Source organism: Rattus norvegicus, chromosome 9, assembly GCF_021556685.1.
Source record: "Rattus norvegicus strain SHRSP/BbbUtx chromosome 9, alternate assembly SHRSP_T2T, whole genome shotgun sequence".
Classification (NCBI taxonomy): Eukaryota; Metazoa; Chordata; class Mammalia; order Rodentia; family Muridae; genus Rattus; species Rattus norvegicus.
Window position 1 is genome coordinate 87790913 of NC_141542.1, and position 18333 is coordinate 87809245.

At 39.4% G+C, this 18333-nt stretch overlaps 1 protein-coding gene across 5 annotated transcripts in view; it reads right to left on the reverse strand.

The window, feature by feature from the left end:
• Bard1 (BRCA1 associated RING domain 1) overlaps positions 1 to 18333 on the reverse strand; it is a 67288-nt gene that overhangs the window by 15255 nt on the left and 33700 nt on the right. For 3 of the 5 annotated variants that reach the window (NM_022622.2, XM_087567534.1, XM_087567532.1), the window contains 3 exon segments: positions 4574 to 4666; positions 5334 to 5469; positions 11148 to 11256. In NM_022622.2, coding sequence (NP_072144.2) covers positions 4574 to 4666; positions 5334 to 5469; positions 11148 to 11256 — 338 coding nt within the window. 5 annotated transcript variants of the gene reach the window in all.

Below are 18333 nucleotides of genomic sequence, written 5' to 3' on the forward strand. Positions count from 1 at the left end.
TCTGAATGACAATAAACAAACATCCATGGAGTTCCTGACTGATCCACTTAAAAATCAACACTTGGGCTGTAAAATCAAAGAAATCTTTCCTTGCAAATGCTTCTATATTAGTTTTCAGTCAAACAAAATGGAAAATAACAAAGTGCATTATCACAGCTTCTCCAGGGCAGGTGACAGTTAAGCGACAGAGACATGAACTCATGGTGTGAAATACCAAGAGTAAAGCAATGGTGAAATAAATGAAGGTTCAGAGTAGAAAAGAAAACCATTTATGCTGTCCAAGATGGGCTTCTCTGTTGCTGTGATCCAAAAGCCATGTGATGACCCTAGCTTGTGTCTAGAGACAAAAACTAACCAGCACTCAAGTCATCATCAACAACCACATTACAGGAAATATTGTCATAGGTCTTTAGATTTTGTCAATAATACTACTTCAGTATTCACTTACTTTTTTCCTATAGTTCAAGTTAATGTTCTAGATATAAATATGCACACACACCCTAACCCTAACCCTAACCCTAAACCCAAACCCTAACCCAAACCTTAACCCTAACCCTAAGCCATGTGATGACCCTAGCTTGTGTCTAGAGACAAAAACTAACCAGCACTCAAGTCATCATCAACAACCACATTACAGAAAATATTGTCATAGGTCTTTAGATTTTGTCAAAAATACTACTTCAGTATTCACCTACTTTTTTCCTATAGTTCAAGTTAACATTCTAGATATAAATATGCACACACACACACACACACACACACACACACACTTCTTGAGATACCATGCTGAATTTACTTAATAAATACAAAAGAGCAAACAAGTCCTATCATGAAATGTATTAGTATATCATAAAAAATTTTTAAACAAAACGTGGGTATTAGTACTGACACCTATACTATGAATAATAATATCAAAATTGTCTGATGTTCAAAGAACAAATTGTCTAATGCCCAAAGATAATTAGAAAACTTACGTTCAGTGGTTTTCAGTCAAATACCTTTTTAAAAGAAATGTTTATGTAATTTTCTAAATCTGTAATATAAACTATTTTATTAATTGGGAAACAATTAAAAATGCAGGTTTTAATTTCTCTTTTCAAGATCAAAGCCCTGAACTGTCCAACTAATCTTCAGAACAGTCAACAAAGAACGACTGTACTTTAATTGCTATTAGAAATGTGAAGGTTTGCACTCAAGTCATCATCAACAACCACATTACAGAAAATATTGTCATAGGTCTTTAGATTTTGTCAAAAATACTACTTCAGTATTCACTTACTTTTTTCCTAGACGATGTAGATTTAATACAACAGGCACATATTCTTTAGAAAACTGTTAAAAGTTAATTACAATATGGACACCCTGACTATAATCCCAGCACTTAATACTCAATGCACAGGCAGGAAAACCAGGGTTTGAGACCAGCCTGGGCTATACAGGAATCCACCCTGTCTGGTACCCTCCTCCCCATGTATGCTTTCTGTGTGCACTCACATACTGACAGTTACCATGAAAAAAGACACAACTGTTTCACTCCTATGCAGGTCATTCCCACTTCCTGCTACCATATGATAGACACCTTTTATCCCGCTTGTGTTACAGACTAAGAAAATTATCAAATAATAGATTATTTGATTAAATGGTTTTATTTTAGAGAACCTTTGATGGGAGACGTCTGTTACTTGCTAACTTGTTTTTGAGCAGGGGTCTGGGTAGGACAGCTTGCTGGGAACTCATTGGGTAAGCAAGGATATCTCTGAACTCCTGTTTGTCTTGCCTCAGCTTTCCAAATGCTGGAATTCTGTAATTCCACCTGTGCCACCGTGTCCTACCTGACTGGTGAGACCTCAGGACACACACTAAAGCTTACTTTACAGAAATGTTTTAGTATCTATTTACATTTTATAAGTTGGCAAAGTTTATCAAGCAAAACAGAAATCACATCAATCTTTACAACTCTATGACACTTTCAAAAGTCCATTTTAGAAAGCAACTTAATAGAAAAGAATGACTGTTAAGCTGATCATGAGGTTCCTTAGTGGCTGCCTTTTAGAGTCCATAACTCAAATCAACCAGCCAATCAGAAAACAACACTAAAGGGTGTCCTCTGTGCTCTTCCTCGCTCAGTTCATGGACAGAAGTCTAGAGTAACCCTAGCCCAACCAAGTGGGGAACAGGTAGAGACACAGGCAGATCTCCAGATGGAGGGGAGCCAGTCTAGCTCATGTCTGATTGCCTGGTTCACTGAAGATCCAGGACACTGTCTCAAAAATGAAGATCCAAGGCTAAGAGGCCAGATGTCAAGCTCTGACTTTCACACACGAGGTCATGTATGCACACATGTGATGACAACTCCTACTCAATTCAACTGGTGTATGGAAATACTGCAAAAAGTTAATATTAAAGTTTATAAGTCACTTGCCTCCTTAGCACAGTAGGCAGCGCGTCAGTCTCATAAAGTTTATAAGTGCTTATTTCAATTAATAATTTTATCTACCAAGAAACTAATTCCTAGAATCAAACTTTTAATAAGTCATGCACCTTTATAACTAATTCTGAAAGCAGTAATCCCATCATTTTTCTCTAATATATATGATTTCTAGACAATTCTAAATTTCTCTGAAATATTTTCCAAAAAATTGAGGTGCCTGACACGGAAAAGAGATACTGAGGTATACTGTTAACACAGACTTATTTTTATAAACCCAATGACCTAGTGACTACTTAAATACTTGTCTCAAACTTTAAATTTATTTCTCTTTGGGTTCTATATTTAAAAATATGAACATATGACTTGTAATAAGAGATTCTATCCATCTTTTATCCTAAAATAACCATCGGTATTAGAGGATGTTATTCACTACTGTGAGAATCACCAAATAACACACTATTAACTCAGTCTGAGTCCATCAGTGATTCTATAAAAAATGAGATGGCCAAGCCATTAAAGTGACAAACTCACATTTCCTACAGAAGGTAGGTTTTATAGAAATGGATCATCTGCAATATAATCAAATGCCAGTGCAGCAAATTCTTAAGAAACAGACTCAAAGTTCAGAAGCATCAGATTACTCAAAATTCCACATGGTTTCTTTATTGATAAGATCTTGTTATGAAAAGTGACTGGTTCTAGCCATTGGCAATGGTTCTGGCCCATGTGTGCTACAGAAGAGTGAATAACCCTGGAGGCATTTGGCTTTTTAAATCCTGAGACTCAAAAAGACTTACAGTAGACAGGAAAGGTAAAATACAGTTCAAAACCAGACATATTGCCAATTCACACAATTACACTTCTCAAACTGGTTTTGACTGAGAGCAACAGAGAATGAGGAGAAAAGAAGCATGGTCTTATTCACAGGGAACCAAACTCAAGAATACTACAAGGAGGAAGTGGAAACTGGTTTTAAGAGGATATGAACATCGATGTTTGGCATCAAACTGCTCTCCAGATCAAATCAACTTCAAACCTAAGTTCCTTATAATCACTCTACCATAAGGCCTTCAAAGCACAAAACCAATATTTTTAGTGCGCTTCTTAAAAACAATATACCCATTCTTCTACTTTGGAACAATTAGCATTACAGGAGACTGCAGCTGTCCAGCCAGTGTTAGTATCCAGCTCTAACATAGGATGAGCAGCCCATCCGAATCCGGAGCAGCTCCATGTGCACGACTGTGTGTGGCAGGCCTGGGAAATGCTGGCCTTCAATCATCGCTGAGCATAAGGCAAACCACATCCTACAGATCCTAAGAGTCCCTGTTAGAGCTTTACAACCACTTAGCTTTCTAAAGAAGTACTTAATAAGAGCTGGGGCATATTTTAGCTGGCATACCAAAAAGTAGATACTTCACTCAGGTACCAAGAAACAGAAAATAAATAGGAAGAGGAAGGGAGATATGGAAACCATTCCTTTGAAGGGATGAAAGGGAGGGAGAAATGCTGTCGTTAAAATTCAATCTCAAAAAATAAACAAAGAAGATAATAATTAGGAATATGCTTTCCTTTTTTAATCCTAAATGATACAAGGTTAAGAATAACATTCAGCTAAGCAGGTGAGGTAGACTGCAGCTCTGAGGGTGGCGATGGCATTTGACTGCCAACAGAGGGAAACAGGGATACAGTGAGTGGAGGCTTAGGTAATGGCTGCTGGAAATCACCAAATCAGGTAGATCAAAGAGTCAATTCCCCAACAAATGCCTAAAATCACTGAGTCAGCCACAAGATTAAAAGATATTATCTGGGTAATACTGTAGAAATCGTAAATGGAAAACAATAAATTTCACTTCATAGATACACCAAGCAATGGATTTAAAACGTGAGTATATTTTGTAAAAAGAACCATTTAACATTAACACGAACTATTTAGACTTCAAAGTTAACATCAAACTACATTTATTATTTATTAATATGCTTGGTATTACTGAATAAAGCCACTTTAAAATCAGAGCATATTTATGAACAGTTATTAAAAGAAATCTGAATGGCACCAATACGTGAATCTTTTTCAAAATGGTGGCTATCTCAAAGGACAAGAATATACTAAATAGTGATCCTCCCAAATCCACTACTTACAATCAAACTTCAGGACCCAGCATCCATTGAGAATCCCAAGCATACACTTCAAGGTACTCTGAGCTTCCTCATCAGGAACAATGACATGAGTTACTAAGATACAACAAAGCAATAGGAAAACAGAAAGAAAATTAATCCTCTACTTTTTATAACCAGTTAATTCTATTTACTTAACTGACACTGAAGTTTTCTTCAAAAGCAACTTTTATATTTAGGATAGTGTTTCTTTTATTCAGTACTTTTTAACCTGGCCATCAACATGAAAAATAAGATCATAAAACACACCATAAAATGGTATTATTAATAAATACAAATTTTTCAGCTACTTTCAAATGATTTATTATATTATACTGTGTTTTAATTTATTATTAACAAACTAAAAAATCTGTCCTCCTGACAGTGCTCTATCCTAACATGTGTATAAGGCTTAACTTTACAGTTCCCACTGAGGGTAGAGTTGAGCAGTAGAGTACCTGCTTTTAGCACGTGAACAGCCTGCATTTCTCCCCCAGTCCCACAAAAACAAACAAAATAAACACTTTACATTTCTTATATTAAAACTATAAGGTACAGAAACACTTTACAAGATGCAAAATATATAATCACAACCCAATGTTTAAAACACGCACACACACACACACACACACACACACACACACACACACACGATCAGAGGTTATTCTTTAAAGGGAGTAACTTAAAATTGTTTTCTACCAAAAAACAAAAACAAAAACAAAAACAAAATGAACACCATCCTCACCTGTGTTGTCAAACTCAGCACACTTCTTAGCCTTTAGCACTGTCTCAAGTTTGCTGAGCAGTTTCTGCTGCTGTGAAGAAAGCCCACTGCCTATTAGTACCAGCGGCCCACTCTTCCGCTGCCCGGTGTTCACCTGCTAATGAAAAATGAACAGGCACCATGGTAAAAACATGTAAGGAAAAGAGAGAGGGCACACACTCACTGACGAGAGTTCTATCTTATTAATTACCTTACTCCAGTTACTAATCCCCAGTAATCCCTAGTGAGTCAGAGTCTGTAACCCTAACAACACTCAACGCATTTGAGTAACTATTTTTCTGTTTATTTTCCTACCACATCAGTGTTAGATGAAATAGCTTTCTCTAAACGGCAAGGTGCTTCCCTGATGCTGAACTAGATTCCCAGAGGGCTTCACAATTTCATTCTGTTCCCAGTAACCTACAACAGCCATTGAAACGACCAACCTCATACCCCTCCTCCAAAAAGTTAAACCCAAATTTGGACTATTCGATTTAAGCTAAGATTGTTTTGAAAATTCAGCACTAATTCTAAGGAAAGAAAATCAGTTTTAACCCTGAAACAAAGGGATGGACATGGGCCAGAGAACTGAGGAGCGAAGAAAGTGGATATACCACTAGGAAGGACTCCCTGTTGCTCCTAAGAAAGGCTGACTTACAGGCACTAATGCTATGGCTTAACATCTAAACTCTCACTCATGGAGACAAATGGACAGCAGTGTCAACAGTGTGAGATGCGAAGGGAGGGAGGGCTCAGAGGAACGGTGACACAGTAGAACATCCAAAAGAGTGAAGGACAAAACTAGAACTAGAGTTAGACAAAAGCTGCCTGTGAAAGGGAAGGAATGATCCAGAGAGAAACGCAACACCAGCACTCCTGTGCAGAAGACATACAAACAACGCACACAACACAGGACACTGAGCCTTCGCACGCAGTAGGTGCAAACGTGTACGGGAAGGCTGGGCTTTCAAAGGCTCTGCAGAGCATGAAGGAAACAGCAAAGGCACAGGCACCACCTCAGCTCGGCAGCTAGATGAGAGGGCTCAGTATTTAAACACTGACTTCTCATTAGAATAGTGATGACTTCTTCAGACTCCCTATACATAAGACAGTTAAACTGTTGGTTAACTCTATAAACAGCTGACTCAATTCATTCAAAATGAATTAAATGAGATCTACTATATAGTAAGCACACAAAAATATCATAAGCTTTTTAAATGGCAATACTTGGCACTTAAGTTCAGCAAGGGAAATTATTTGCTTATGGTTCAGATGACAAAGATTTGACTGGACACACACATACAGATTCTCGTATAAATGCATTATTAGTCTCTGTCAGAGTATATAGCTAAGTCAAATCAAAAGTGTAAATACTCGCTAACATGAAAATAGTTCAGAATAGTTTCAAAGTTGCTCAATTACACTGATATTAAAAATCAATTGTCAAAAGTTCTTGTCCTTTAAGTAAGTGCCATCACGATAGCTCAGAAGAGAGCACATTGCTTCTCAATTTACATGACTCCACCTTACGTGAATTAGTTCTTACATAAAACACAAGAGTGAAAATTATCATTTCTAAATATAGTATACAATACTACTTGTGCCAACTAAGGGAAGTATCAAAGTGGGTCATGCATTTTTCCTATTGTAGACTTTTTAAACAATTTGCATAAGACAGAAAACCTGGTCTAGTTTCTTATGGTTGAGGAATGCTGTGGTAAAACATAAACAACGCCCAAATCACATGTCAACTTGGGATTACACATCACAGGGACCGAGGGTTTAATCCAAGTAAGGTGCTGTCCAAACCAGAAAGCTCAAGTAAATCCAGAGGTAATACACCCTCACTTTATAGAAACTCAGGGACTATGTACCTTGACATTAAATAAACTCCGTACTTAAATTCAATATGGGACTTTCATAGATAAAATTATTGTTATTATTAATATTATTATCAGATTAGTGGAGTTAAAGCATTGAAAGGGGAGCTAAAAAGAGAGCACAGGGGGTTGAGGAGCTTACAGCTAGCTAGGCCTGACTATCTGAGTCTGATCCCCTTCTAAGAGGCAGAAGAAAGTGATTCCTGTGGCCCATTTCCTGGCCTCCACATGTGCACATACACACACATAAATATAAGCAAATACAAAAAGAAATCCTAAAGAATCAAGACAAATTAGCAAAGATAAACATGTTGCTGTAAGGGGCCGAGGGCAGAGAGGCCCCTCAGTGACATGGCAAGAACCTTTCAGTAAAAGCAGAAGCTGCTTCAGCCTCACAGCAGAGCCACCAAATTTTACTTGAAACACAGTTCTGAAGGAGACACAAATGAATTAAACTGCAGCCACTTACCAGCCCCACCTGTCTACCTAGTCCCTGAAGCAGTCCTCAGTACAGCTGGCAAGACTGCCTATTCCAGACTCCACTGTCACGCCAGTGTACATATAGCAAATGTGTACATGTGGGGTAGAGCATGGAACACGCCCACCATCCCTAGGCTTGAAAACCTGCTCATAGAATCCATACACATGTAAGTGACCTCTCGATACTTGCCACTCTGCTCTCCAGGCAAAGACCAGTTACGAGCCCCTGCCTTCACGTGGTTTACATTCTGATGGGGCAGAGACATAACTAGAGCAGGAGTGTGATGCTGTAGGGTAAGGAAATAGAGGGTGGGCGCAGGGAGCAGCACTGGGAGGTTGCTGCTTTTACGCAATGGCATGGAGCCGGGGCTGTAGCTCACAGGGAGACTCCTTATCCAGTAAATATAGGATTCTAGTTTCAGTATAAATAAACAGCCGACATTTACAATCTGGCCTGAAGGGTAAAGGAAGGAAGACATAGGAACCCTGGCTCCTCAAATCTGTTCTTGGTAAAGAAAATAGCTTAAACACAGGGAACACATTTGATAGACTAAAGACAGTCAGGTTGAGAGAGTGGAGTCTGATGGTGGCTATGGGTACCACACCCCAGCAGCTTTTATCACCCATTAGGTTCCTGAGCCGCAGAACAATCATTAAGACAATAAATAACACTGAGGCAGAAGCAGATAGGTTGTAAATTCTAGGCTACCCTGGGCTACATAGTGAAGGCCTGTCTGGAAACAACGAAAAGACATAATAATAAACTCAATGACACATGGCATACAGAAAGTGTATGTCTCTTAGATTTCAAAATAAAAATCCTTTTTTTGAAGGTGATAGCCATAATCAGACTCCAAGAATACCACAAAAGTATCTGTATTTCTTACATGTTTAAAATAACGCATGGTAACAACTCAGATCAACTATGTCGGACAGAAAGTTCAAGTACAAATCAGTAAATAAGAACCAATGTACAAAGCATGGTAGAACTGAGTGAGAGCTGACCCAAGACTTACAACATCTGAGTTCTGACAGGTCCATTAAAAAAAAGTTTAATGTCTGGCTAATAATCCTGGGCAAATCATACCTTTCTAGGTCTCAATTTTCCCATTTTTAAAAGGAAGAAATTAAAGTGCTGACTTCTAGGTCCTTTTCATTTCTCAAACTATCATTTGGAACACATTTATCAGACTGGAGTCTAAAACACAAGAGAAAGGTTCTCAGGGATAAAGGTGACTACCCATGATAGCACCTGTGACCACAGCAAATTATAACTAGCTCAGGCTAAATCCGTAACTTAGCGATGGCATCAATCACTACTGCACTGCCCTTTCTGGATGAGCAGGGCTCTGAAGAACAGTCATGGCTTCACTCTGCCTCACAAGACCCAAAAAAGCCTGGGTTGAGTGAGTGGAGTCTGGTAGTGGCTAGGGGTATCATATCCCAGATGTTACTGCACATGACCTACTGTTTCCATGTACACAGACTAGTTTATCATTCCTTAGCTTCCTCGGCCAGGTGTCAACCATTAAGACAATAAGAACGCTTGGTCATAGTGCCACGTCCCTCTCTTCTTTTGAACAAGCATGAAAATAAAGCAAGCTCACTGCGCCTGTCTCTCCTCTCCATCCTCGCCTCACTACCGTCACCCATCATTTCAGATCCCACAAATCCTAGACATCACTGCAGCAGCCTCCACTCGGCCTGAGCTGCTTCTGACTCCTCGCTCTCCTGCAGACCGTGTAGTTCAGGTATGAACACACCGATGATGCCCCATTAAATCTAAAGTCCCTATTAAGGAAGTTAAGGCCGCTCACAGGCTGATCCCAATCTAGCTTCCCACCCTGAAGCTACTTTAACGTTCTTTATGCTCTTTACACACTAAACCTTGAGTTCTTCACATTTCCAAGGGCTTTCTACTCTGAAGCTGCAGCAATGGGGCTATGCTACTTTTCTATACAAAGCCCATTCTTCTCATCTTCTACACAACAAAGTCAGACTTTATTTAGGTAGCCGCCCTACAAGATCTCTATCCCTAGATACCTCAAAACCAATTTGTAGCCAGTTCTAACAAACAATAAAACACAAGAAGCCTCTCAGCAAAGGTTCCAACAAAATGCTCTGATGTCTTCTAGCTGGCCACTGTCACATCTGGAACTATCCTAAAGGCACCAGGACACATCCATACCAACAGAGATACTAAGTCAAGGACAGCAAATAAAGGAAAACCATGAGTTCTCAGTGCTGTCAGAAGTGCCCATGTGTTATCTAACAGTCAATGGTTCAGATTAGAAGCTTTCTGTTATTTTCCACAACAGCATTTATCAGCTCTTCCCCTCAGATACTCTGTGAAGTTCTTCCTGACAGCTTCTGAAGTAAGCTTGATCCTATTGCACATGTCGCAGCTTCTGCACATTTCATTGCTCTTTTTATACTACAATTTATAATAAACTTTTACATTTATGAGTTCCAATTGGCTATGGGTTCCCAAGGAATGGGTCTTTCTTCATTATCTCTAGCTTGTACCTCTTGTCTAATTCACAGGCTCACATATCCAATACTATTTAACAGTTCTATCAGTAGACACACAGTTGGAACTGAGGATGAAGGGTTTGCCTCCTAGTGCCAGGAATTGGCACCAACTATCCTATGACTCCAGTGAGACTCGTTTCCCACTCACTCGCCAGAGAAAATCCAAGAGAAAGCACTGCTGACAGAACTGAACAGCACTTCTTACAAACCTTAAATGTTAATTCACTTAATTTGAGTCATATTTGTCACAACCCTACATGTTATTTCTTTTACTCTCTCACACTGTGCACAGACTCCCTTTTGTAAATCAAAACAGCAAATGCTGAGAACAAAATTCAACCCTATCATGCCTGCACTGAAACCTTTCAATGGTCTCCATTCTAGACACTCAGTATCTCCAGCAATAACAAACTCTGGAATCTTCAAGCAGAGCCATTTCATCTACACAATGTCCTTTATGTGGCCACCTGGCTGCATCCCTCTCATAATTCGTCACAGTTTAAACTGTTCCTTAAAAGGCCCTCACTAACATAGTGTCCTTCAGTAGCCTAGCACCTCACCCAGTTACACACTACAAAGTCATCTTGAAAGCACTTGTGTACCCACTTCTGAAATAATTGCATGTATCAATTTACATATTCTCTGACCATTTCTCTACCTCTTACTGGCAAGCAAGTTCCTTGAAATAAGAGTTGCTTTAGTCAAATTCATTGTTGAATGGATGCTGTCTAAAGTACAAAGGGTTCAGTAAATATTTCTTGATAGACTTATTCTGACTGTCTTTGAAGTCCTTAGTAACTGGTGAATGACAACTATCTGCTAACTGGAAGTTTCCCTAGTTTGTTCCTTTTATAACCAAGTTCAATAACAGATATAAATGTGGCAAAGAAGACTCCACACTTACGACAGAGCACTGGCTAGTTGAGAATGAATCCGTCTTCTCTGGCAGCAGCAATAATGACCTTATATTCTCAGCGTCTGTGTAATCCACTGGCCGCTCACCAAATATGTTACTGTTAAAAGAAGTTCACATGGGCTTAAGTAAATAAAATGTGTTGCTTCATTCTTAACAAAGAGACGCACTCCTAGAACCATTTTCAACACCCTTAATGATACACATTGTAACCACAGTGACTCAGCGCTCACTTAGTCATGAGGATTTACTATCAAAGGCTCCTGGACTTGGTGAGGAGGGAAAGAAGACCACCTCCACTCTCTAGGGACTCTGCCTCCAGATGAGGACCCAGGCTCTTCCTAGTTCCTCATGGCAGCCACGTTCACTTTTCCTTCTGGCCCATCTCCATTCCTCTCGAACACCTCGGACCCACAGAACAGCTCTCTCCCAGAGACCCAGAGCTTTATCCTCCTTCCTGCCCCACCCCCCCATTAAGGTCACTCCAGACTTATTTTTAGTCCCTGTGCAGTCTGTCTGTGGAGTCCCTCCTCCCAGCCCACTTCATCCCTTTAGGGGCCTGACTTCTTAGAACAGACCCAGGTTCCCCTACACCAGAGACCCAAGGCTAGGTAGGATCCAGAACCACATTTTTTGACTGGGACTCTAAGCCTCCTTCCAGGCCACACCGATTATCTAAGAACTCAGCCTCTTAGTGTAGATCCAGGGGTCTCCCTAGTTCCCTAGAAAATGGATAGACAACAACGAGATATAAACAGAAAGTAGCCTGAGGGTTTCTTTTTGAGATGTGATCCAGTGATACTGGGAGACTTGACTTATAGACAGGCACAGACTGTCACTCAGGCCAATAGAGAAAAACTAATGCTATAGTTAAGTCATGTCATAAACCAAATGGACAGAGCAGATATTGATAGCCCATCTCACCCAAACACTAAAGAACATGCTCCTTCTCAGCAACCCATGGAACTTTCTCCAAACCTGACCTCAGATTAGGGGACAAAGCAAATCTCAACAGAGTTTTTTAAAAAAACTGAAATTGACACCCTGTAGTCTATCTGATTACCCTGGGTTAAACCTAGATATCAACACCAGAAACCACAAAAAGGCAGACAAACTCACAGAAGCTCAACAACTCACTACTGAGTGAAAAACATGGGGCAAGACAAGCATAAGAAAGAAATGTAAAACTTTCTATAATGGAATGAAAACAATATCACAGCACAGGCACACACCTGAGTGGGCACAGGCACACCAGTGAGCAGTGGCACACCAGTGGGCATAGTGACACACCAGTGGGCACAGTGACACACCAGTGAGCACAGTGACACACCTGAGTGGGTACAGTGATAGCAGTTGGAAGAGGCAAGCTCACAGCACTGTGCCTATATCAAACACTCGAAGAGACCTTGTATAAGAAACTCAGTGAACACCTGAAAGCTCTACAAGAAATTAACGCCCTTAAGAGTATAGGGCAAAGAAAAAGACCAAATTCAGGCCAAAAGTGGTGAAATAGAAACATAACAAATAAAAAGAATCAATGAAATGAAGTTGAGTGGATAGGGAGGTGGGTAGAATCTAGGAAGAGTTGGGGTAGGGGAAATATGATTAAGCATATCCCATAAAAACAGTTTATGTGAAAAAAATTAACTTTCTTAAAATGGAAATTTCACATTTGATACCGATCAAGGAAGGAAGTATCTTTAACTGGATAGAACTTACATGCACATTTTCCAGAATCCTGTATTCTGTGTATCCCTATCTTTACTTCCTACTCATTAATGATCATGACTCAGATGCTTTCACGTGCAAATATAAACTGATTTTATAAACTGAATTGAGTGTCTAGAAAAGTGTCTCCAGAGGGAAAAGACTGAACAAAACACCATAGGAAGGAGGAGAAGGAAAAGTGTCAACCATATTGGACCAGTCACACAAGTACACACTAAGGATGCAAGCCTCTCCAGTTAGTGACCTGGGGAAAGCTATTATTATAATGGCATCTTGGGGATAAAGAGCTAATAGAGTAAAACAAGAAATGAGTCACAGCAAATCTCTCATGACAGAGATTCATGGCCACCGGGCTCAGGTGCTGTCAGCTTTCGGCAGTGCTGAACAACAGTGAGGAGTCTGCATTCTCAGGTTCCCCTTTCTACCAAAGTCCACACCATGGATCTTGCCCTAGCAACAGTTCTTCTCCAGCCAAGGTAAAAGGCAACTGCCCTTGAGGTTCCTGATTTACAGCAATGTGGCACAAGCCACTGTTTACAGTTACAGCAGGCAATGTCACAGAGATTCAAAAGGAGATGTCCCTACTGCAGATGTCCCAATTTCATACTCTATCATGCTCACATGCCGACTCATAGACATATGCTATAAAGCACTATCACAAAAAAGAAGCCTAGTTTGAAGGATCAAGATTCTATTTCTTAAACTACAAACTGCAAACGTGGGTAAACAAAGTCAAAGTAAGTTAAAGTAATACACACACACACACACACACACACACACACACACACATACACACACATATGCACATACACCAAGTACACAAGGACTTGCTAACAAATAGATTACAGACCTCAAAGAAAAGCTTAATCACGTGAACTTTAATACTCAGTAACTGACAACATTAGCATTAGCAATCTTATTACACAACCAGAAATAAAACTTCCCTGTGATGAGATAGATAGACAGACAGACAGACAGACAGACAGACAGAGGGATTTTTATAAGACATTTATTTATTACATACAGATTACAGAATCACATGTTCAGATACCACAAGTTCCGAGAAAGTTTAAACCTTATCCTACTTCATAGAAGGCATGGCCTACAACACTGTCATAATTTTGTCTTTGGCTGTCAACTACAGAAATATGGAAACAGACAGACGTTTACAAGTAGAAACTTAAACACATCAAGCAAACATGAGGTATATTCTACTTTTATTATGTGGACATACAAAAAAATGTGCTTTCTTTCCATAATATTTGAATGGATTAACACTTGGGTAACAGGTATAGTGTGAAAAACTAATTTAAAATTCATACTGTTCATTCCATTTGTGTAAAATTTCCAAAGAAAAGGTAACATGCTACTGCATAGTCAGTCACTAACACTGTGACTGCTAATTAGAAGAGAGGCAAATTAGTTATTCTCCGTCATTGTATATTTAAGGTTTTTTTATGATTACATTAACTCAAAATAGACATAATTTATTATTTTATTAAAAAGGACTACAAAGAGATTGCACAATGATTCCTATCTAAATATAAATGCAATGTTCTCTATTTTCTGGCATGAAGCATTAGCCTTAACACTCACATCAATATCCAGAAGAAAGAAGACGGTGTCTAGAACTTTTCCTTCTCCATCAGCAACTGAGAAAATACTAACTCAACAGATGAGCATGAAACTGATCGTGTATCTATCAAAGCAAAGTAATGGGGTGAAACACAGGTAAAGAATATACACTGGCAAATGAAACGGCCTTGGGCCAAGACTGGAAACTGGCCTGTAGTAGATGAATGAAGAGCCGGAGGAGGGAACAGCAAGATGGCTGCAGAGCTAGCTGTGTGCACCAGATGGAAGGCAGCCTTCTATGTCTAAGGAGCTGAAGCCTCACTCCATGAGTGCATGAGATGGCTGACCACAATAGAAGGAACTGCTACAAGTATCAGACACAGGCACTGAACCTTAGAGAAGGAGACACTACAACTGGGAAACTGTAAAAGCAAGGGTGTGGGGGTCAGTGCATACCAACAATAACTAAGATATTTTCAGGATACGGGTTTATAAAATTACATGTAGTTCTTGACAGTATATGAATAACTTCCATATGTATCACTTGTAATCATTTAATGCTTTCTATCAAAGAAATAAGGAAAATCTCTAAAAATTCTATAAAATCCAAATGATTACAGATAAATAATATTCTTCATGCATTAGGAATTCATCTAATAATGCCGTCGACCTCGTTACTGAAGCATATATGATCATTGACCAAAACCCTATCCTTTTATTAATTTCCTCTGATTTATAGCACAGTACATTAGCAGGTTGTCCTACTGAATTCCCTCTCATATATACCTGTCCCTACTCCTTGCCCTGTGATTTTACTTGTTCAAGTGTGAGTGAGTGCTGTGGAGACCAGAAGATGCAGGCAGTAGTTGAGCTCTCCCTTCCTATAGGACCCCTGGGTCCCAGGGAGAGATCTCACATCAATCAGGCATGGAGACAAGGGTCATTACCTAATGCCATTAGCCATTTGATTGGCCCATTTCTAGTACTTGTGTTTGGTTGGTTTTGGTTTTTTTGAGACAAAGTCTGACTATGTAGCCTCAGCTGGCCTTGAACTCTTAGAGATCTACCTGTCTCTGCTTCTTGAGTGCCAGGATTAAAGGTTTGAGCTGCCATGCCTGGCTCTCTGATTTAAATCACATTTTAGAAAATACATTCCATCTAAAATTTTTGTAGACAAAGTTAAGGATTTTACATGTTCAACCCCTCACAGAAGATGAGTGTTTCCTAAGCAACAGGATTTTATTATCTAACAGCTAGCAGGAAAAAAAAACAAACAAACAAACAAACAAACAAACAAACTAGAAAACCAGTCCTCCTGAAGCACACTAATAGACTGTATAAAAATTACATGTGTGTCTATATGATGGACATGTGATAGAATCAATAGTCGCCTGTGTAGTTTACACACATTGAGAATGTGTTAACCACTGCTATGCAATCAGTTTGAAAATATTCATTCATTCAACGAGGTGGGTTCTCCTCTTTTAGATGCTATGGAACCAATTACACCAAAGCAGTTTCTGTCTTGACAGAACTCAATGGGAGAAGCACACTGGAAAAACATTGAAGCCTCGTGAAACTTTCCAGACCTAGAAAAGGATACAGAGGCAGAATAAGAGTCCTCCAAGCACAGAGAGATGAGAAGGTTCTGTGGGATAGTCTAGGGAACCCTCAATACTGAAAAGGAGGGAAGAGATGGAGAGCATAAAGGAGCGGGGAGAGGCGCAACACACGTGTGCCTCAGGAAATGAGGCTTTGGGGAAGCAGGAGCAGGAGTCTGTGCCTGGTCTTGAAAGAACAAAGGAATAGTGTGAAAGGGTGGATGTTTCTCCTGCAGCAGCAAGACCCTGAACAGCTCTCTAAACAGGCCTCAGCAGGAGGGACAGCATGGTAATGCAAGAGCTGAGAGCCAGGTTCCAGAGGAACACTGCCCGGGTCAAGTTCCAGTGCTACCATCAGCTGTGTGGCCTTTCACATGAACTACTTAAATCTCTTGTGCCTGTTTCCTGTCAGTAGAGGGTGTGTGTGTGTGGGGGGGGGGGGTCTGTTAGAACTTACTTTCTATGACTACTAGGAAGATCAAATGAATTAATATATTAAATTTATATCCAAAACTAATATATCAAAAGTCCAAAAGACAGTGCCTAGAAAATAGTACCAGCTCAGTGACTGCTAATACTGCTAGATTTGCACCCTTGGGAGACAGACAGAAAATACAAATAAGAAAACATGGTAGGTTATGCCTGGAGTGCAAATCATATTATAATCTCCCCCATTTGATGATACATTTCACACATGTTTGTAATAATAGTTTGGAGGCTTAATAACGGAAAATACATTGAAGCATGATTTCTTTAAATATTAAAATAGGAAATCTTCATTTCCCTATATGGTACAATCTAGACATATGGAGTATGAGACAAGGACTGAAAATGTTTTTTTAAGCCAGGATTCTTTCATATCACCAAGACTGATGCATTAAGACGATGCATTTCACTTATTGAAGGCTTAAGCTGAGGTGTTTAGTGTTCCAGCTCTACCCAGAAGTCAGTGTTCAGACAACAATAAACTCCTTTAATGTCCATTCCTATATAGGAATGACCTACCGACAGCTGTGCCCTGAATCAGTTGTAGCAACAGGATGAAGTAAGGAGAGATACGAAAACAAAAATTTCCGTGTATATGTGTGGATCACCCAACACTCAAAAACATAAACTAGGCATTATTAGTTGAACTAAACCTACAAGACACGGCAGAATGTCAAGAGAAGTGATGAGGAGAAAGAACCCTTTATGAACAAGTATAAAGCTGCAATCACAAAGGCCTAATTTTTCACAGCAGTTTGCTTGCTCTGAGCAGGCAAAAGCAATCTTTCAAAAAAGCAACATGCTTTCTTAATGCTACAGAACAGTTATCTTTGCTGTAAATGATCCATTTTTTAAAAAAATTTACTAGGGCAGGAAGATAATTAATAGGTCCAATAGTCCATGTAATATTTTTCTACTTGAGAATTCAATGTCCATCCAAGGGAAAGTTCTTAACGGGAAACCAATCACCAGGTCCATATTTGGAAAGGAGGGATAGAGTGTGAATTCTTCAAACAGTTCTAAGGTGTCAGCATAAATTTCAGTTGTATGTTTGCATGGGGCCGTAAAGGCAAGCAGCAGATGCGATTGGACAACCATCAGTACAAGACTTACTAGATAACGAGTACATATATATTCTTGGTCGTTAGCCAAGATTAAAATAAAATTAATTTTCCTCTTGGACAATGGATTCTTAGTTCACAGAAGATAAATTACCTACAATTAAATACAGGGGTAAATGAAAATCAGAACAAATGTAAAACATTATGAAGTTTGCAGAGTACAAGTTCAACATACTGTAAAGACACCAGCGAAATGTGACCTCAACAATGAGATACAAGAAAATGAAGCTAACTCAAAACACAATGTGAACTCTAAAGTAGGCTGGTATGTTACTGCCTACCATCCAGTCAGTCCTCCTGTAATTATAAAGACTCCGGGTCAAAACTCTGAAACATTCAGTTGAAGAGCATAGCTTGTATGAGAAAAAATAGGATTAGGAAGACTCTACTGATGATAATCAATAAGAATATCAATGATACACAACATTCACACTGGGTGCCATTAATCCCTAGCATGCCTTGCCTTAGACCATGTCAAGATTCCCTTCATGCACATTCAATACAGTGTCTATCGACTCATTTGCCTTGCACTATTGCACTAGGAAGTGCTCTATCCTTTCTTCCACATCTGACCTTCCATAAATGCTCACTAATTATGCTGATGAGTCGCTGACTCAGCAGTTACTCTCAGTTACTAAGGCTGAAGCAGGAAATGATTTGAGCAAA